The sequence below is a fragment of the Colossoma macropomum genome, unplaced genomic scaffold (genome assembly GCF_904425465.1).
Source record: "Colossoma macropomum unplaced genomic scaffold, Colossoma_macropomum, whole genome shotgun sequence".
NCBI lineage: Eukaryota > Metazoa > Chordata > Actinopteri > Characiformes > Serrasalmidae > Colossoma > Colossoma macropomum.
In genome coordinates, this window is record NW_023494807.1 from 17,383,820 (window position 1) to 17,405,484 (window position 21,665).

The window sequence follows — 21,665 nt, forward strand, 5'->3', positions numbered from 1 at the left end:
ATGGCTGCATGGCTATGTGCTTGATTTTATGTGCCTCTTAGCTATGGGTGTGGCGGAAACACCTGAAGTCAATAATTGGGAGGAGTGTCCACATACTTTTGCCTATAGTGAGTGAATATTCACCACAATAAGTGTTCAGGAAGTTAAATTATATGAATGCATAGTTTTTGGTTCAGTAATAAACTAAGAGTAGATATCAGCCTCTCAGACTTTCAGGCCTCATTGTTGGAACATTTCATGAATGTTTCTCTCAGTGTTCCTCACATTATAGGCAGTACAGCGCCATCTGCAGGCCAGTTTGGGAACTTGGTGCTAATGTCTGAAACATATTCCACACTTCTAACAGGCTTTTTCAGCTTTTGTATACAAGTACTCCTATGGAGAGTCTAGGGTGCTCTAATACATTTGAAAATAAATGTGGGAACAATATAAATTACCCTGGATAACACTGTCTTTTCTATAATGTATTTTCATCCATTCATCTATTGTTTGCTCTCTGGATCCTCCATATACTCACAATCTAAGATCAGAAAAGCCAAATACATACATATTTTGTTATATCGCACTATGAAGATGTAATAAGTTCTATAATTTTGTACTCAATATTTTGAATATTTTAAACAAATCACTTGACTTAGCTCAACAGTACAAGCATATAGCTAATTTGAGAGGGGATGCAAGGGGATGCCAAAAATCACCTTTGGTATCACCTTCACCTTTACATTAAAGTCGTAATGTGAATTTATATAAAAGTTTGATATCTGCAATCACAGATTAAGATGAGAGATCTCTGAAAAGTATTTTCCTGTGCTAATAAAGTTACAAAGTAAGGAAGGCTACAGTTCACAGCTCCTTAGTTGTTTGAACCAACCACTCCTGTTTTTTTTTACAATTTGACCACTGCTTATAGTTGGTAATGGTGCATTCTTTCTCAGCTTTTTAATCTAGTGTAACCATGGAAATGGGTGTGGCATAACAATGGAAATAACTGTAGCAATAGCGATGAACATCAGTGTAGCATAACAATGAAAATGGATATGGCATAACCTTGGAAACAGTGTAGTGTAACACTGGAAATTGGTGTAATGTAACCATGGAAATAAGTGTAGCATAACAATGCAAATGAATGTAGGGTAACCATGAAAATTGATGTAGTGTGACAATGGAAATGGGTGTATCATAACCATAGAAATTGGTGTAGTTGGTTTAGTGTAACAGTGGAAATAAGTGTGGTATAACAATGTAAATGGGAGTAACATGACAATGAAAGCTGGATTTGGAAAAGAGCAGATACTGTCGCCAGTGGAAACCACACTTATGATTATCGTGGTTGTGACCACGCATTGCGACATTGTGATATCACCATGAACAATGTGACAATGCATCATGGAGAACTGGCACACTATTTATTATGCCATCTTTTCTGAAACCAAAGTTCACAAACAAAAAGCACTGATCGACAACTCACTCCTGCACACTCCGTTCGACAACTCACTCCTGCTCACTCCGTTCACATCACACTACACACTCCTCTTGCCTCTAAGCTCTATCATCATTAACAGGTTTTGCAACAGTATGGATTCAAGCATCATTTTACTTCATTCAAATTTAGTTAAGAATAAAGTGAGAATATGAAATCATGAATCCAGCAACATGTACTGAATCGAATCGTGGGCTGGGTGTATTGTTACACCCCTGATGATTATTATACATGAATATAGATAAATATTGTACAAACTGTGTCTTTCCTGTTTCCATTATGAGAGTTGTGCCTAGAAAAGTGGAATTTAATGCTTCTGGGGCAGCTTGACTTCTAGACTGCAATCTATATTTGGTTGATAAAGCAAATGCCTGCCCCGGCACTCTGAGAGATAAGAGTTAGTGGCTGCTGAAAGGTCATGGGCTGGTTTTCCGGCCTCCATTCTGCACTCCATGTAGATCTAATTCTAAACAAAAGTAGCTTAGTAGAAAAATGGCCCTCATAAATTCACAGTGAACAGCATTGCCTCATATAAACCAGAGATGAAACACTTTTTATCCAGCTGATGGCAGCAGTGTGTCATTTCCATAAAAAGCCAACAAAAAAGCATTCTCAATGTTGTAATGGATGATAAATCTGTGTCAACTTAAGGAAGAATGCAAGTTAGTGATAAACATGTTGCTGTTTTATGTGTTGATTTTTATTATATTTGATCATATTGTATGAGATATTGTTATTATCCACCTCTTGACTTTATTACAGCTTCCATTCTTTTCAGGAGACTTCTTTTCGTTTTTTCAAAGAAGTTTGCAGGGATATTTTTTCCACTCCTCCAAAGTTCAGTCTTAGAAGTTGGTTGCATTTTCTGCTTTTGACGATCCACTTAATCCCTATTAAGGGATATTGAGGTCTGGACTGGTGGTCAGTTCATTGTTCTGAGAACACCAGCATGTTTTTGTTTGGTTGGGATATGTTCTTAATTTTTCTCTATTACCTTTTCTCAATGAGGACTTTTCAGCTACACATCCTTTCAGACTCATAGTGTTGAGTGTCTTCTCACAGGGGAAGGATGAACAGAAACACCTGGGGATTTTTTCAGAACTGAAGTAAAAATGGAGCTTGATTTTTTTCCTCTCTCTCTCAAAGATGAAAGTTTAAGTGCTGTTTTCCCAATTATTTTCCATTGACTTTCCATTGACTTTCTTTCTTATGCAAGTGGATTAAATGACTTGTGCTAATGCACATCTGGACTGGAAATAAAATAATCATGGGATGGATGTCAAAAAAGTACATAGCTGAGTTGCAAAAGAGTTGTCAGATATCAATTATTAAACAGGCTAGCTAGTTTAATAGTTTAACAAACATACAGTAATCACTTGTTTACTCATGCCCTAATAGGTATTAATAGTCATTTTTTAGCATCATATTTATTATCATTGGGGTGCTTTTGCAACAATACAACAAAACTCTACATTGAATACTGATTATTTATTTATGACATATATATATATATATATATACATATATATATATATATGTGTGTGTGTGTGTGTGTGTGTGTGTATATACACACATATATATACATATATATATATATATATACACACACACACACACACAATTATGGGCACAGTTAGTAAATTAGAATTAATAGCCTGCTTTATGTAAATTGTCTTGTGAAAAGGTAATCCTTAAAAAACAAATAAAACAGTGTCTTTTTTAAAATATTCTGTTTACAAGTCCCTATTTTGTGTTAAATTTTGTCAAATTTCGTAATCCCGATAACATGAGGCCAGTTACAGTTACGACTCAAAGCCTTATATATATATATATATACTTATTTTCGCGCGTGGTTTACGTTCACTGTTTTTGATGCCCGAGGCTATTATCACTGCCTGCTATGCTCCTCACTGCTGCCTGCTCGCAGTGCGTGACCTGCTCTCTCGCTGCGCTTCGCTTTCTCTCCGTGTTCGCCCTTTATGTCCCAGCCTGAGCGCCGTTCAGCCGCCGTGTCTCGCTCCGAGTCCCGTAGTGAATCAGAAGATGGCGGAAGCTCCCCTACGGACCTGCCGGTTTTTCTGTCACCGATGTTCAGAAGAGATCAGCCCTCGCCTCCCGGTACGTCCTAGGTCTGAGCTGTGTTGAGTTAAAGCTGTGGAGCCGCGTGTTTTCTCACGAAAACGCCACTTTCTCCGCGAGTGTCAAGAGTTCGGGGTCGAGCAGCTGCTGCTAGATAGCGTAGCCGCTAGCTGGCTAACTTGTTAGCATCGTCGTTAGTAACGGCGTTAACGTTCACTAGCGTTTAGCTGCTTAGCAAGTTAGCCGTCTAGCAGGGCTAGCTAGCTGCTAGTGAGTCGTGTTTTGTGGTTTTGAGGGGTTTTAGCTCGTTAGCGAGCTAACCATGAACGTACAGGGTCCCCTGCTCTTTTTAAGGCGTTTATTAGCGGATTAGCTAGCTCCTCGGCTCCTCCGAGTCTGTGTTTTGTTATTTGTGAGCTACTTGAGCTAGCTAGCTAACACGCCTAACGTGTAGTACTACTGCACAGCTCAAAGGTTCAGTGGTTAGTTGTCAAGTTCAGCCTACTGTTGGCTTGGCGTTACATTACCAGCTCTTGGCATGTGGCGTGAAACTGAGATTAGCTGTGTCCAATATGGTGCGTTTGAGTGGTTGATTTGCGGACTGAAGCGGCTACATGGGTATGGCTAGATTGGTCTGCATGAATTCGTGTTGTGTGTATAGTAGGCGGATCTGTGGACGCATTGCTATATTTAAGCTCTCTTTTTTGAGTCCTTGCAATATACAAACACAGACCTTCAGCCTTTATATGTTAGCCACTTATCTAGAAAGAGGTTTGAACGAGTTTTCAACCACCAGATAGCTGACAGCGCGAAGACTGTGGCTTTCCTGTGAGAGCTGTCAGAGTCACCTGTTATTCTTGACACCTAAATCATTTTCTGTCATCCGGTGGACCGGTGGTGCTCTGAGCCTTTGGGGCTTGGGTTAAGTGTCAGCTGCCAAGTTTGAGTCAGAAAAGTTCCCAAGCTGTCACTTTTGGCTATAGTGCTTCATCTGTCATTGCAGTTATGGCAGTTTCAGCACGAACGTGTCTAATTGTAATGGTTGTAGGCTTCTTCAAGTGGCAAGTGATGTCAAGCAAAGCAGTGAGTGCCTGTCCGTTTCATAATCATCATATTTGTCCTTTATCCAGTCTTTTCATTAGGAGTGAGTTCATCTAGAGCTGGGCAAAACGCCTTATCCAATTCTTCAGGAACTTTTTTACAATACACAATATGTCACGATAAACATTACTACAAAGTATTGCCACATTTTAAAATAGTCAAACTGTGAATCTTGTTACTTGTATTTAACATTTCACACACTATGCTATATTAAATCCAATTAAACAAGAGTCATTATACTCTCTTTGTAATCAGACGTGCAGTTGGGAAGTGTTTTAGAAGCATTTTGTGATGTCGTTTGTCACAATAATGATATACTGTCATATTCCTCAGCTCTTAGTTCATCACATGTTTCACTCCTTGTATGAAGGATGGTGAATGGTCTAACAAAGGTTCTTTGGTGCTCCGTTTGGCATCCTTTTCAGATGCTTTTTGCCTCTCATTGTACATGGACTCTAGAATGAACTCGCACAGTATGGAGCCACTGTGAAAGCACTATAGAAGAGCTGCAGGTACTAATGCTTCCATGTCATGGTGGTCTCTAGGTTGCTGATGTTGGAAATGCAGTCAGGCTGATTGGGTTGCCAATCTCCTGTGCATAATATGGGTCCTGTTAGGCATAATGTGGGTTTAGGTTTATAACTGCTTATAGTGGTTTTAAGCTGTAGATGTAGGATGATTTTAAGGGGGCTCATGTAGGGGTGGGTGTTGAAAATCAATACTTTTATGCTACCAGCGGAATTAGTATGCCAATAAATATCAAAACTGTGTTATTCAATACCTAATTTTAATGCCGTATCTAATTGTCTTATCTAGAGTGGTGATTGGTTGATATGTGTGTTATTAAAGGGGCTGGATATTTCCAGTGAAATGCTAAAAAAACTGAACTTCTCAGCCAGATCTGGACTGTGTGGTCATTTTAGACCCCACAGTGATTAACGGTGGAGTGGCCATGGCAACATAAACAACTCTGTGGCAACAGGCCTTTTTTTTGTTGCATTTTTAAGCTTTTATTTTCTGGCAGAAGTTGGGCTTTGAATCTGTGCGAGATATCAGATTACGGCGATGTTTAACATAGAGTGGATACATTAACTGTAATGGTGTTAGTGACTAACACAGGCTGAAATTTCCAATCATCTAAACACTTTCAGCATGTACTGCTGTGGTTTGGTGGCTGTGATGGCCAATAGATAATTCAAACAATATGAGCATTACTTGGCTAAGTTAGACCAGCCAACAGACTACGCAGAAGAAGTTAATTTACTTGCACGCTGTGCCCAGCAGCTCTTCCAGTGAAAGTAAAGGAAGAGACAAAGCATTGGTAAACAAGCTCTCTAAAGCCCAGTCTCACTTGTGTGAAATAGTGGAATTGCACTTTTGCAATGAAGGCACAGCAGACATTTTTTCTTTAATTAAGGCTGTGTGTTTTATAAGAGTTAAGGTGCTAACTAATTCCCTCTCTTTGTGTGGAGTGGGGAAGTGGAAAGGAGTTGCTGATGAAAAAATCTGTTTTGAGGGAATGGTTAACATCAACATCTTCCAATATAGTCCCACCCAACTAAAATCCAACTGAAGAAACAGGGGCAAAATTGAAATTACCAACATTGTTCTTTATTTGGCAGTCAGTAGTTCATTTGTGCAGGAGCCTACAGCTAATTGTAATCAAATAAAGTTGTCAGCCCTTTTAACATCAGTAATCTGTTGAACAAATACAAGCATGAATACAAATATCAGTGTGACTGAACAAACCACTACACGGTCTTCAGAAACCAAGACTGCTGGGTACCATGCTGTGACTGGAACTTACATCTGGAATAACTGTTTTTTATTTATTTTTTTGTAAAACTGTATTTTTACTATAAATGTCTATGGTACAAAGTAACGTTATTAAAAGTTTTGAGCGATTCCAAGCCTTAGTCTGTGGATCATCCTTTGGATTAGAGGTCTGCATTCCCATAGGGTTCCTGCTGGAACAACGGGATATCTTGCAGCACAGGACTAATTTTCGACATTGTGTGCTGGAGGAAGTGGGTGTGAAGCATGCATGAAGAGAAATCCTGCAAATTATTGAATAGCCTAAATAAAGTAGAGCAATCACTAAGTAATATACTTAAACAATATGAATTGATAACAGTAAAACAATTTAAAGACTTGCGAAACAACTGATCAGGTGACCAACATGCTAATTCTTGTAGCTTACAGAGATGGCGGAGCCTTCAGTCCGACAGCTGCAGCTGCCAAACCCAGCAAAATACCAAAATAAACTGTTACGTGATTTAATTCTTGCTTTATATTTACTGGGTGAAGTTACTTCACGGTAAGCCTGGCGAGCATGACTGTGTTATTTCAGCAGAGGATAATGTATTTGTGAATAGACTATGTCACATATTGGATGTCAGTTCGCCTTGATGGAACTGCACAAGCAGGAGCAGGCCAAAACATCTCGATTGTGGGCAGGAGCGGGACAAATGATTCCGATTTTTTGTGGGAGTGGGTGGGATTGAGATGAAATCTTGCAGGGGTGGGTGGAAGTGGGACTGAGAAAGCAGTCCCGTTCAGACCTCTACTTTGGATGTTTTCAAACATTTCCGTTGTAAGAAGCTGAAAAAAATAATTTAATGATAATGCGGTAAAACCGGACTTTCGCCTTGCGTTTTTTGTTTGCTGGGGTAGAGCAGGGCGGCGAATAAAATTAGTGAGTTAAATGAGTTCCACAGAAAGAAAATTCTGAACCTGACCTCCTTGTTTTCTATTGGTCTATTCTTCTGAGGTTCACAAATTCGTGGGCTTAAAATTCACCCAGATAAACATGGTGCAAAGCAAAATTAAAATACTGGAAGTGAACTCGTTTTTCTTAGTCACTTAAAATGTTTAGTGAGATTTTTTTCAAATTATACATAGATATATATCAAGGACATGTCAAAATCAAAAACTTCAAAAAGGGGGAAAAGGGAAAAAAAGGTTTGCCTGTGGTTGCAAAACTCTCAACAGAGGGGTGTATTTAAAGGTGTAGTATCCTTGCATTCATGTCAGTTTATCCATATGCATTTATGGTGTCATATATTTTCCATTTTTGCCACCTATTATCATGTACTTCTAGTATATAAATTTGTCTTGCAATTTTGGCCCACTGTTCTATAGAAGGAGATTCAATCTTATACAAGTTTTACCAACCTGTTACCAATGTTATTGCTTTTTTGCTGGCTATCAGTAGTGTACTCGTTACATATTAGTCATTATTTGTAGCATAGTCATTTCTATCTCTAAGGTATATAACTTGCATTCTCTGGGAACTGAATAGACTAGAATGTTTTTAACCACCTCGTATACATTTTCCCTAAAAGAGTACAACTTATTACATTTCCGTTTGTTAATGACCAGTTTGTTTACTCCTTATTTCAGGTGTTATGAAATAGTGGATAATATTTTTCAATCCAAGTTCTGTCCCTGTCCTTGAATTAGTGGTTGTGTGTCTGTGTTACAGACATTTTAGTCCACTCTTCCTCTGTAGTATCTATACTTAGCTCTCTCTTGCTTTTAGCTTTAATGTACAGAGTGGAGGAAGCGTGACATTCCCTCAGGCTGTGGAAAAGCTGGGACGTCACCTTAAATTTTGTCCCATTGTATGTCTTCACAACAGCTACAATTGCATTTAAAGACTTGAGAGTTTGTGTGTTTTATGTTTGGGTTGTAAGATGTTAGTATTAAATATGTATAAAAAAAGCCTGTTCTCCTAATTCCTAATTCTCTTTTAATTCCTGGAAACTCTTCACACTTCCTTTCTTGACAGTTCTACATGCTGCAGTGTTCCCGTTTGTTCCCTATTTTCAAGAACGTTCAGTCAGGCTTGGTTTAAATCTCTCATCATAAGTGAGCCAACTTTTGTTTGCCTTCCAAATGTATGACGTTTAATTAAATTAAACGAAATATCTAGTATATGGGAAATTGTTCTATAGTCAGCTGTTCTACCACTTCTCATTGTCTTTCCACCTTGCACTATAGCTTTCATCACACTATTTAATTAAAGGTCCAAGTCATGTTGCCCGAAAATAATTTTTTGAGATTTGGTAATGTCAGGTCCTTTGCTGTCATATGAGGGTTTTGCTTTGCCTTTTTGGTCAGCATAGTGGCATTTCTGTTTGAGAGTTTTTTTTATTTGTATTTTTTTTTTTACAGCTTTTCCCTTTGCAGGCATCACTAGCTTCATTTTCAGATCCTCAGGTGCTTAGAAAAGGCCATGATTGTTGAGTGTTATCACAAAGTTTGAAGAGATTTTTTCAGTTTTCAGAAAGGAAACTTACTATTTATTTAGTGATTTATATACTTTCCAAGCAGCCTGAATCACCCATTGTGTTACTACATTTTTGTTATACATCAGTGCCCCAAACTAAGAATGGATATTGTTGTATGGCAGCTATACTGGTTTACCAGTGCAGACAACATATCACCCATCCCTAATAAGAGTGATTAGTATTCTGGACTATGTAGGCCCTTCAGACCAACTTATAAAACTATGCTTACCTCTTTTTTAGGATTACACCTGTCCACGGTGTGAATCCGGCTTCATTGAAGAGTTACCAGAGGAGAGAAGGTATGTCTTCCTGCTTTTGAGGAAAAAAAAAATTATGGTCAAGTTGCTTGGAGAGGAACATGAAGTGCTCATTTGTGTTTGCCAAGTGACCACACAGACTACCAAGAATTGCACAAGCTTCTGGGAAAAACAGAATCCTACAGTTTTTCGCTCTCAACAGGATGCACATGGTTCAGCTGATATTCAGTTCTGAAATCTAATTGTTGTACAAATCTCTGTGTAGCTAAGGATTACATTAACCGGGCCAGTAATAGAAAAATAGTAAGGAGCTTGTGCTGAGAGAAATTGTATTGAGCATTTCTGCTTAACCAAAATGGCTTAATATATAAAACTTTGTCATACAGCCTTTTGGTCTATTGCATTTTTATGACTCTGACAGAGGATAGAAAACAATACACGAGCAACTTGTACACTCATTTCGGCAGCAGTGTGATCTCTAGCCATGTTTTATTTAATTCATATAATTTAGGCAGCTGCTGATTGTTCTGATAAGCCTTGTTGGTGTTGCAGTGTCTCTGAACCTGTTTCACTGAACCTCTAGAACACAGTTCCTCCAGATTTAGACTGCAGTCCTTAAGACTAAAATCACTTTGTTTTCCAGGTCAGGTCTTTGTATCTGGAGAAGTTCATGCTGAATAATTTTAACACTTCAGTTTAAGGTCCATAATCAAAAACCGCATTAAACTTTAAATAATGCGTACAATAATTGCTTATAAGTTGCAAGTAGAAACCATAAGTAAACACTATGCATATTATTATTAAGGCTGTGAATAGTCTCTGCTAGTTTTTGAAGGTTATAATTATAATAATATTCAATAATGTATGCTGTTTGCTTACTTTTTGACCGATATAAATGTATCAGGCTATTTTTAAACTGAAATATCCCAAAAAAACAGCTTTGTGTATTCTTCTATTATCTGTATTTTAATACTGTGTGAATAGTTCCACCAGTCATGTTTGCATATAAAAATACTTCTGAATTGTTCCAGAATAGGCAAATTGAGTAAAATCATGTTGAACTTAGAGAATTCAGTCGTTCCCTAAAGAACCTTGAATGTCAGCAGCTATGAGGAGTGTTATGATAATATTAAACAAAGCATCGTAGAACAGATCAACTGCAGTACTGTGTAAAATATCAGAGACCATCCTTGATTTATTTTCCAGTGAAGGCGGCCGTTAAGTATAAGTTATTCATTTTTTAAGAGCATTTACTGAGGAGATTAAACAAAAAGTTTAAAAGATGCAGAGAAAGTGGAACTCCTAACAACCGCCTAAAACCTGGTAGATCACCAAAACTGTCCCCATCTGGATAAACAGTACTTCAGAGAGAGGAGAAAATCAAGCTCCACTGTTGCTTCAAATTTGAAAACATCCACAGATGTTTCTGTCCATCCTTCCACTGTGAGAACACAACTCAATGCCATAAATCTGAAAGGATGTGTATCTGTCAAGAAGCTTTGACTGAGAAAAGGAAATAGACCAAAAAGAAGAAAACTGGCAAACAAAGAATCTTCAGTGCTCTCAGAACAATGGATGGGTCACCCCCGCTGAGTCCAGACCTCAGCATCCTTGAATGTATTTGGGATTACTTGGATTGTAAGAGGCAGAAAATGAAACCGATTGCTAAGGCCAAACTTTGGAGGTGTGAAAAATATCCCTGCAGATCTCTTTGAAAAACTGAAAGCAGGTCTCCTGGAAATAATGGAAGCTATAACAAAGGTTAGACAAACTAAATAGTGAATTAGTGATATTATATTTAGTTTTTTAGGCTTTAGTGTGATTTACGTAATCTGGTAAATGTTTTCTGCTTATTTTCCTGTCGCTGAAAAACTTGTATTTAATGGCTGTTTTGGCTGGAAGTTGAACTGATAGGTCGTCTTTGACTGTTGCACAGTACTGTATAAGTAATGGAAATATCAAAGAATGTCAAACTTGGCTGCCTGTGTTGAGTGGTATTTTATAGTTCACATCTGAGATTCTGTGTGTTAAGAATGGGACACGTTCGTTGCCTTAGGTGGAATAGTCTAAATGATTGCCTTCTTTGTTATATTAGCATTGAAACGGATTGTTTTTGCCTCCAGTGCAGAGAATGGGTCCACATCCACACCCTCCACCAGTGATCAGAACCGTCCCCCATTCGAGGTGAGCTAATTGACCTCTTCAGGGAACAAGCAATGTTTCTTTTGGCTTGTTTCTGTTGTTATATCGCTATCAAGTGGCTTTTGTTTTATTTGTTGTATTTTGCCAGCATCATATGGGTAAGGAGAATTTAATTATGGCATGACTTCCATCCAATTTTTTGATGGACTCTTTTAGATTTATCACTGTCCTTTAAAATGCCCTTTTGGCCATTTTACAAAGCAGACTAAAGCAGGCTGCCACAACTGTTTAACTGTGTGACACTCTATTTTTATAGAAAGCAGCACAGTGTCAGGAACCACATAAGCAAGTCTGTTTGAAATTACTTAACTCAGTTTGAAGCTAGTGTGTGGTCATTTAGACATCCAGTAATTCGTTGATAATTCTGTTACTTGTTAGCTACATTAGTCTGGTAGCTCCAGTGCACGTAAAGAAGCCAGCCTAAGACACCAAATATGTCTTAGCTGATCGACTACTTTTGGGGGTTAATTTAATCTTCTGCCTAACCATCACTAATTCAGTGCTACTCTAATTTGGATCCAGTGTTAGCTTGTCAACCTATGAGTCCAACTTCATATACATACTTTCTTGAAAATGTGCTGAAGAAGAATAACCTTATGGCTCTTATTTTTTTCAGAATGTGGACCAGACCTTGTTTACCTTCCCGCATGGCTATGGTCAGTTTGCTCTGGGGATCTTTGGTGAGGGCTTTGATCTGCGGGCGGGGTTGCCCACTGAGGACAACCGTGAGGCAGAGAACCGCAGAGAGCGGGAGATGGCCTCCCGCCAGCGCTACGGAGCCAGACAGCCACGGGGACGCCATGTCCCCCGGAGACAAGGGACGCGGCATGAAGGGGTGCCAACTTTAGAGGGGTGAGGACAGAATCAGAATCACTTTGCTGGCCAAGTGCACTTCAATGCTATCATATCAGAACCTCATAATTTTTTTTTTTTTTGGAAATTAAAAATAATAGTCATTTACTGGTTAAAAAAATCCATAGACCTGTAGAAATAGTTCAGCATTGTTTGCAATAAAATTTTGTTATAATTCTGCATATTACATATATTATACTAATACTGTTCAAACGTTTGGATTCAGTGCTTTCAACAACAACAAAACCAGTATGGTGACAAATAAATGTATAAAATTATTTGAATATACTATCCTGTGCAACTTCAAGTTTACGTAATTACAAATATTTAGTTGGAAGCTGTAAAATATCTGTAGATAATTCTAAAATGACTGGAAAGTGCTGAATAAAAACATATTTATTGTATTTTGTATTTTAGAAGTAACAAACAAATCTCAAGGCAGATATGTTGACAAAAATCCTATAAATAAAAAGTTTAAATTGTATATTTAAGTTATATTTAATACATCATGTTATTTATCCCAGAAGAGCCTGTTGTTGCCAAAATATTGAACGTGACACACAAGTACCTTTTAAATAAATTCTTTATAAAGCGATTTATAAAGCAATTTCAAACTCTTGAATAGTAGTGTATACATGAGTGCATGACGAATTTGACTTTATTGACATTTATGTGAATGAACTCTTTGGAATACAAATAGTTAACAAAAACTAGAAGTATAACCGCATTTCCAAAAAAGTTGGGACGCTGTGCAAAATGTAAATAAAAACAAAATGCAATGACGTGCAAATCATTTAAACCCTATGTTTCATTGAAAATAGTACAAATGCAGCATATAAAATGTTGAAACAGACATTTTATTGTTTTTTGAAAAATATTTGCCTGTTTTGAATTTAATGCCAACAGTGTTTTAAAAAAGTCGGGACGGGGCAGCAAAAGGCTAGTAAAGTTGTGTAATGCTAAAAAAAAACAAAAAAAAACTGGTGGTTCATTGGCAACTTTCTTGGAAATGGGGTTGTAAACACTGGAAGCTGAACACATTTTGTGTTTGAGTTGTGCAATTTCCATGCGTGACATGTCTGAATGTGTCTCTGACATAACTAGGGTTTCTTTATGGTGATGCTCACAGCATACTGTAGTCATGCTGAAGTCATGAGTAGCTTATATTTGTGTAACTCAACTGGACTTTTTAGTTTAGATATGCTGCTGATCTTGGATCATGGGGCTTAATAAATTTGTTGCTATGAATATGAAAATAATGAAAAGATCTCGCTAGAAAATATCAGATTTAAGTAGGTCTGAAGATACCTTGGAGGAAGCCCTGTGGTCATATTAGGCATAGTCATATTGCATTTGCACTGTAAGTACAAAGTACTTGTTTTTTGAAGACTCAGCCCACGTTTACCTCATGTATTGTCTGAGTTACTCCAGATAACATGTAATGTAATGCTTCATGTTTTAACAGAATAATTCAGCAGTTAGTAAATGGAATCATCGCACCAACAGCTATGCCAAACATGGGCATGGGACCATGGTATGATAATACGAGATTTGAACTTTTCTTTATTTTAGAGACTTTCTACTTAAATATTCGGATTATACTGAACTTGATAGAATATCACCTTTGTGACTGTTTTTGGACTGATCTCTCTTTATAGGGGAATGCTACATTCAAATCCAATGGACTATGCATGGGGTGCCAATGGATTAGATGCTATTATAACACAGGTATGACACCTTTATAGTGACATGCCTTAACTTGACTATTTATGTTTGTATGTGTTATGTGCGACCATGTATCACAATAATGACTATAAACTTTCTTTGGCATTTTTCTTCTTTTTTCCTTTTTTTTGTCCCTCTTTTCACAGTTATTGAATCAGTTTGAAAATACGGGTCCACCTCCAGCAGACAGAGAGAAAATCAAAAGCCTCCCAACAGTTCAGATCACAGAAGAGCACGTGGGTGAGTTACACACCTGCAGAATTTGTTTATGACCATTGCGTCGTAGGAAAGTACAGGGGAAACTCCTGGCTAACTTTAGCTCAATAAGTAGCTAACTGGTATAATTGTTATCTAGGCTGTTTTCTGATATCACTTACTATTGTCTCCTTTATGAGAATGAAAGCTGAGTCAGAGTTGCACATGGCTGCAATTGTGTAACCCTGTGCTAACTGTGAATGCAACACATGCTCATTTGATTGGTTACCACAGCAAGCTCCCAGGTCACATTTACATATTATTTGCCTGTATTTATGTGACTTAAAGCTTTTACTAGGCAAATTTTAAGTGATATAAGTACATAGAGGTTGTGCAAGAACACAAGACAAAAAGACAGAAAGCTTTGATGTAAATTTGTTCTAGAGTAAGCATAACTGATAATGGATGATAGACATTAGTCTAAATATTCTTTGAAGAGATTTTTTCAAAAAATTGTGCTGAAGTATTTATATCACCATTCAGTGTCCAGGACATCAACGCAGGGGATTGTGTTGTAGAAAGTTTCTTTGCTCTTATGGAAGCTCTGAGTGTGTGTGTATATGTGTGTAGGGGGTTGTAATTGTGAGAGTGATATTGTTCCAGCCCGAAGCTCTTAACATGCGTCTGCATTAACTGTTTATTTTTTTGAAAATTGAAAGACTTTCTACCTCAAAACTTCTCAAAATACACAATAACAGTCAAAAGATTGGACACACCTCCACATGACGGCGTAGTTTTTGTCTTTGCTATTTTTCCCATTTTAGTAAAAGTGAAAACATATGGAGTTATGCAGTGGCCCTTGGCATTCTCTCAAACAGCATCCTTAGGAGCCATCTAGGATGTTTTTCTAACATACCTAAAGAAGTTTTAATTTTAAAATTTCCAATTTCAAACTCATCTACAAATTCATACAACTTCACCACTATTTATTGCTATTTATAGTTTTCTTAGGAACAAAATTTAAAGCCAAGCCTTCAGGTCAAAATTAGGGCTGTCAAAAAATTTTTAGTTAGTCGCAATTAATTGCCCTATTTTCTGAACGCTGACGTCAAGTTAGGGCAACAGTGGCTGCACATTCCAACCAATAACTGTAAATATCATATAAAGTTGTATGCAAAAGTTTGAGCACCACTGGTGTTGTGTAATTTTGTTGATTTTCTGAGTAAAATCCTATTTATTTGCTGAGTTCAACATACTGAAAAAACAAAGTGTAAAATGTGCCAGACAGTGAAAGCAAAATGTGCCAGACCTTTTGTAAAAAGCACATTGTTGTTTTTTTCCCAGTAGATATCACTCGATTGATGTCACATGCTCGTAAAGCCACTGTTTGTACATTGTTAGTTAATAAAGCATCCTGACAGGTAAAATATAGCCCTGGTGTGCTGTGTAGTTCATGGCTGTAGTAACAACAGCAATAAAAAAACAAAAAAAAACAAAGCGGAGTATGTTTTTATGGCATCCCGGCTGTCTGACATTGTGAGGGGAAAGAGGCTGAAGAGCTGAGCCAGTGAAAGGGAAATCTTAGGATAAAATTGTTTGAATAAACCAGAAAACAGGAAAAACCCACAGCTATCTACATATTCCAAAGTTTGCTTTCATCATTGTGTCACAGGTAGACAGGTGAGGGATGAATTCTGTAGTTTGATCATTTTCAAGAGGTCAGAGTTGTTCACCATTGACAACTGACACTAATTCATGATTGACTTTTGGTATTTAACTCTTTATGTTTAGATCGCTTATGCTTTAGCTAGACAATGAATACAGTTGAGAGAACAGCAGAATGTTCACAGGGCTCACATAACTTGAAGCTAATGTCAAGCTAATACTGAACCCCATCAACACCGACAGAAAACTTTTACTCACTTTTGCGGCCAAAATGATGTTTGATCATGTAGTTGATGGTCAAGAGAGATTGATATATGAATAATCAGATGATTCTAGTTATTTGTGTGCTTTTAGCTCCTGTGATGTGCATGTTGATATTTACAAGGTAGTTATACATATCTGTTACTGCTGGCAGTGTCTTGGTTTGTAAGTCATAGCCAGTATCGACTGCTCATGCACATTATGCTGACGAAATGTCAACAATATGACTGCGGGACGCTTTTTTCAGGTTTTGCGAATCTTATGTGCATGTTAAATTCGGAAGTGCAGAAGTGCGTTTCCTGTAGAGGATGTTTTTACTTTCACTTCAACAAAAAAATCAACAAAACATTTTGACCCACTTTGCCCCTTTGGAATATGACTATGACTAAAGCCCTTGGTTTCAGCTTCCAAATGATTGTAGCCTCTCGCTTTCATTAGTTTCAGTGCGAGCTCTCAATGGGAACTGGACCTTTCCTCTTTTTTTTTAATTTTGTTAGTTTGCTGCTTGTTGATTTATCACTTGAGAGCACTGTTCGGCGTAGTCTGCTGAAGGTATCGGTTTAAAAGCCATTTAAAAGCTGTATTTGAACAAGAGGGCTACAGTCACAGATTCTTTCATAGCACCATATAATGTGCTAGCAGCTGTGCTTCAGCCTGTACTACCACTGGTGTGATAGGCTAAATCGAGACAAACATGTTAATGATGTTAAAGAATCCTTTTAAGCTGTTAATTATGACAGCTCTAATCAAAAAAGACTTTATTACGATAAAAAACATACAATTAGGCGTGTCCAGACTTTTGACTGATTCTGTATACATGTATACTGTTTTTCCCTTGTAGTTATAGAAATAATTGTAGCCTTATCTATGAATCTCTCAAAAACACCACACCATTTTGCAGTCAAATGGCGTGGAATGTGATTGCAGAGGACACCTGACAGAGGAGAGACGTTTGAATGACGGTGCTCATGTTATTTTCTCAGGTTTCGAGTCTGTTTTGTGGATTTATTTGATTTTCTTTTTTCCCCCCAATATGTTCTTAATTGTTTTGATTCTGTGTGGTGTTGAAATTATACTGGTCAGTGCATGTTATTTATGATTTCTGAGACCGAATCTCAAATGGCTACTTACTCCCTGTGTATTGCACTTCGTAGGTCGTGGTTTCTACACCCAAATAGTACATTAAATGTCTAAGAGAGTCATTTGTGACCTCCATAGGCTACATGTCTCCCTGTTGGATATACAGTGCATCCCTTTGGGTGTAGAAGCCATAGTAACTCTTGTAGTGCACTATGTAGGAATTAGGGAGCTGTTTGAGATTCACTCTAAGACCTTCTTTGCTATGGGGCTTTCAGTTAGCTTAGTCATGCCAAATGACTTGGCTAATTAGCTTGTGTTTTGATGCTGACTACTGGATTAAATCAACCGTTATCATCTCTGACCGCAACAAACACCACGGGCTAGATTTGCAGACACACATTCAGCCTTCCATATTCCCTTCACTTTTTTCCTCACCATTCTTTCCTTGTGTGGTATCAGGTGCTGGTTTAGAATGTCCTGTGTGTAAAGAAGACTACAGCGAGGGGGAGAGCGTTAGGCAACTTCCATGCAATCACCTCTTTCATAATGATTGTATAGTGCCCTGGCTGGAACAGGTAACATTGCTTTTCTGCTTGCTGCTTTACTTTCATTTCTGTTCTTTTCCAACACTGCTCTTTCAGCTGACAGTTGGATTTTGTGACATTGAGACACCGTGGTTTTAGGGATTTCACTATATGCTAGCAGATGTTATTTGCTAATAACTTGACACCCCATTTTTTCTTGCATACACACTGCTCTGTTTTTTTATTTTTCCAAAGATTAATTTGCAAACAAACGACTTAATGGAATTGATAGCATAGTGGACAACACCACTGTCCCACACATAGAAGATCAGAGATTTTTTATTTTTTTTCAGGGCATCACAGCTGTACCAATAAAAGAATATACACACTTTGCAGAAGAGTTCATGTACAAAACTTCTAATGTTGCATTCTCCTACCACTGTATGTAACTCTGAATAAGAGCAGTTGCCAAATATGTACAAACTAGGGCTGGCCTGAACAGCAGTGGTAAAAATTTGTAAGTGTAGGTTTGGTGCAATGGACAGATTTACTGTGTGTACTGTGATGTTTTTTAAGCTGCTGTAAAGCTGTTTAGTTAGAAAAGAAAAGGAGAAAAAAGAGCATTTTTTGTTTCGTGATGAAGCTTTGTCAGAGGTACAGTTGCTTGCGCTTCACTTACGCTGGTGTGTCATGTCAAATAAGACATATAGCCCTCCAAGCAGTACTTGGAAAGGATCACTATACTTAGTTACTTGAAATGATTCAGTAAACTTCTTGTGACTGTGCTACACCAACCTCTTGTGACAGATTTTACACTCAGCATTTTTACTGTCATCCAATAATTTGAAATGTTTCCACACAATGCTTTGGTTCTTTTTGATCAGAATATTTGCTTTCATTTAAGTAACATATTGGCAAACCTTTTGAAGCGCTTAAAGGTTTTTTTTTCCCCGCAAAAAATTCTTTGGATGGAAATGTAGCTAATTGCAGCGTGTCGTGCAAAATATAGAGCGAGACGCTAAAGCAGACATTTTCTAACAAAGTGACAGTGTTGTGTTACAAACACAGTAGTGTTTGACTTGCAGGCCATCAGACGTCCATAATCTGATATTTAACACAGATTCAAAGTCCTAATTTCTGCTAGAAAATAAAAGCTCTAAAAAGCAAAAGTAAGCCTGTCCCAATTATTACATTATATCCTAAGTGCAGTTATTTGATATCAGTTATTTAAGATGACTGCAATGTTTTCTACAGTTGTTAGATTTTTACAGTTGTTTTATGCTGAAACAAGCAGAATGTGAATTGAGTGCCTTAATGCTAATGGCTAATTTTGCCACTTTAGGCTTGCGCTTTAATATGCATCCAATGAACAAGAAAAGACAAATCGTTAATCGCTATTATCTTGACAACAGTTGATTGTCAGCAAAAATTTCATAATGAACACAGGCCTAAGCGGAAGGGAACCTGTTGCTTGCTTTTGTATGGTTGCTACAGCACTGACTCCATTTAAATTATGAGTTAGGATTATTATTATATATATTTTTTGGGGTAATGATTGTCATATATCTTTAGAATCATTGAGGTTTAATATTTGCAATGGATTTGACAACCGATTTCAAAGAACTGTGCGCAGTACATCCTGACACATCACTGCAAGTTAATGAGTAAGTAGAGCTTAGTTCAGTTATAAACTTATCAACTCCTCCAAATCACACAGAAACCCAGTCTTCAGCCGCTTTTCAGACAGTTCTATGTGCCCAGTAAATGAAAACATCAACAGGCATGCGAAAGTTTTCATAAATCTCCACCCTCGAGAGCTGTTTTAAAAAGCTGTTCAGCACCTAAAAGCCTATTTTTGTGTGAATGGGAGGCCACAGCGCAGAGAGAAGGCTACGTACGTTTTCAAAAATGTCCAAATACATGTGGACGAGGTCTGAATCTCAGCCAGTGAATTAACCGCAGTACAAGTGATTACACATCTTGTTAAGTGGTCGTGCGTGTGTGTGTGTGTGTGTGTGTGTTTGTTTTCTGCAGCACGACACGTGTCCAGTATGCAGGAAGAGCCTGAGCGGGCAGAACACAGCTACAGATCCTCCGGGCTTATCAGGAATGAACTTCTCTCCTTCCTCGTCATCCTCTTCCTCCTCCAGTTCCCCCAGCAACGAGAATGCTGCCAACAACTCCTAAAAAAAATAAAAAATAAGTCCTCCCCCGCATACCCACACACAACCCCTCAAACACATTATCATCATCTCAGTCTGACAGTGCTAGTGTGGCCAAACAGCGTAATTCAGAACCTCCTAAAGCTTGAATACCTCCAATCCCCCAAACATGCACTCACATGCACACAGACACACACACACACACACACACATATACACAGAGTTGTCCCTCTTCCAAATCTCTTAGTAATGCAGCAACTGCTCTGGAGAGCTGGGGAATGTTCTGTTCTAGACTGTTCTAGAAAGCCAGATCAGACTCAGTTCTGCAGTTACTGGAATAGAATCACGGCGGGGGCTGAGCTGAAACCTGGCTATGATCGTCCAGAGTGCACCCTTTAAGGCCGGCACCACACCAGCGCCCTCTGGTGGCGAGCCAGAGACGCCTTGTCGTCATCATCATCGGACTCACTGGGACAAGCGCCAAAGGATACCTTGCTAACCAAGCAGAGGAGGAAAAAAACACATGCCACTTTCAATATACCGTCACCAATACTACAGTGCTTTTTTATCATTGAACTGGAGAATGATCATTCCTCATGGTTTGTGTCCATTTTTCTTTTCTTTTTTAAAAGCATGGTGGGCAATACATGTCCAAATTTGGTGATTTTAATTGAAAAAGTGTGGGGTTTGAAAAAGAAGGAGGGGGAGAAAGACATGGAGAAAGTTAGAAGTGCAGAACGTTCACAGAACTCTTCCAGAGCTAGAGTCTCACACATACCCACTCGCTCAGCCAGCCAATAACCGACTGGATTTGAAAGGCATTTTAACGGAGACTTTCTTGCATCCCGAAAACGGGACACACATTCAACTAGAAACTTTTGTTTTTCTTATATTGTGTTTTTATTATATGATTTTGATTTCTTTTTTATTCATATATCGGTGGCTAAGTGATGCACTGTATGTGAATACACATACAGTGATATTTATTAAGGAAATAAAAGAATAAAACAAGAACTAGACCAGAAAAAAAGCCAACTGATATGAGAACATCTCACAAAGGAGAAAAAAAGTGTTGCTTTCATCTCTGTATAAAGTATTTATTTGCACAATGTTTTGTTTTCCTCACTATTAGAACAATGAACAAAGATGGTGAAGCTACAGTTAGAATGAGATTGAGTGGTCCATCGAGCATTTGATTTTTAAGACTTTAATTTTTTTTAAATATATATAGTTTATCCAGCATTTTTTTAAGACTTCAGTTAAGACCCACACAGCCTGGTAATAAATGTCATATTTCCCTCATCCTTAAATGCAGCCACACTCGCATTTTTTATTTTATTATTATTACTTTTTTTTTCCCATCTTCCCATTCACATATTCAGTGACTCAGTTCCATAAACCCCTTTTTTTTAACTTATTCTAAGTTAAATGATTTGTTTTTGTAAATCATAATAAAGTGAAAGAAGAATGTACTGCTTCTGATCATGAAATGTTTTGAGGAACAAAGACTGAAATGCAAAAAAACAAAGCACACTGGTTAAGTTGTACATCTCCTGGGTAACTGGCTGTGGAGATTTTTTGCTTCCGGAAAAAATGTACTGTGCCCTGCACAAATATTGGCACCCCTGGTAAACTTGAGCAAAATGGGCTGTAAAAACGTTCTTTATTGTTATTGTTATTGTTATATAAACCTACACAGGTTGCATAACTAAAAACGGTTGGAGCAGCCATCATGAAGCTTTTTTTTTTTTTGTTTTTGTTTTGCTGTTGTCATACAGTGTCAGAAACTA

The 21,665-nt window shown here is 37.9% G+C and overlaps 1 protein-coding gene across 2 annotated transcripts; it reads left to right on the forward strand.

Annotated features, from left to right (window-relative positions):
* The first annotated feature begins 3,446 nt into the window (after nt 1–3,446).
* On the forward strand, nt 3,447–21,347 carry rnf126 (ring finger protein 126). 2 transcript variants are annotated; one of them, XM_036556209.1, is made up of 9 exons: nt 3,449–3,598; nt 9,193–9,251; nt 11,333–11,393; nt 12,028–12,263; nt 13,729–13,797; nt 13,922–13,991; nt 14,135–14,228; nt 17,649–17,764; nt 19,748–20,072. In XM_036556209.1, exons 1-9 carry the CDS (start codon nt 3,524–3,526, stop codon nt 19,898–19,900), a joined length of 933 nt encoding a protein of 310 aa, XP_036412102.1. In that variant the 5' UTR covers nt 3,449–3,523; the 3' UTR covers nt 19,901–20,072. The 2 variants fall into 2 exon arrangements, with proteins under 2 accessions (XP_036412101.1, XP_036412102.1); XM_036556208.1 differs by lacking the exon at nt 17,649–17,764 and having other exon boundaries at nt 3,447–3,598; nt 19,748–21,347.
* Nucleotides 21,348–21,665: the final 318 nt, after the last annotated feature.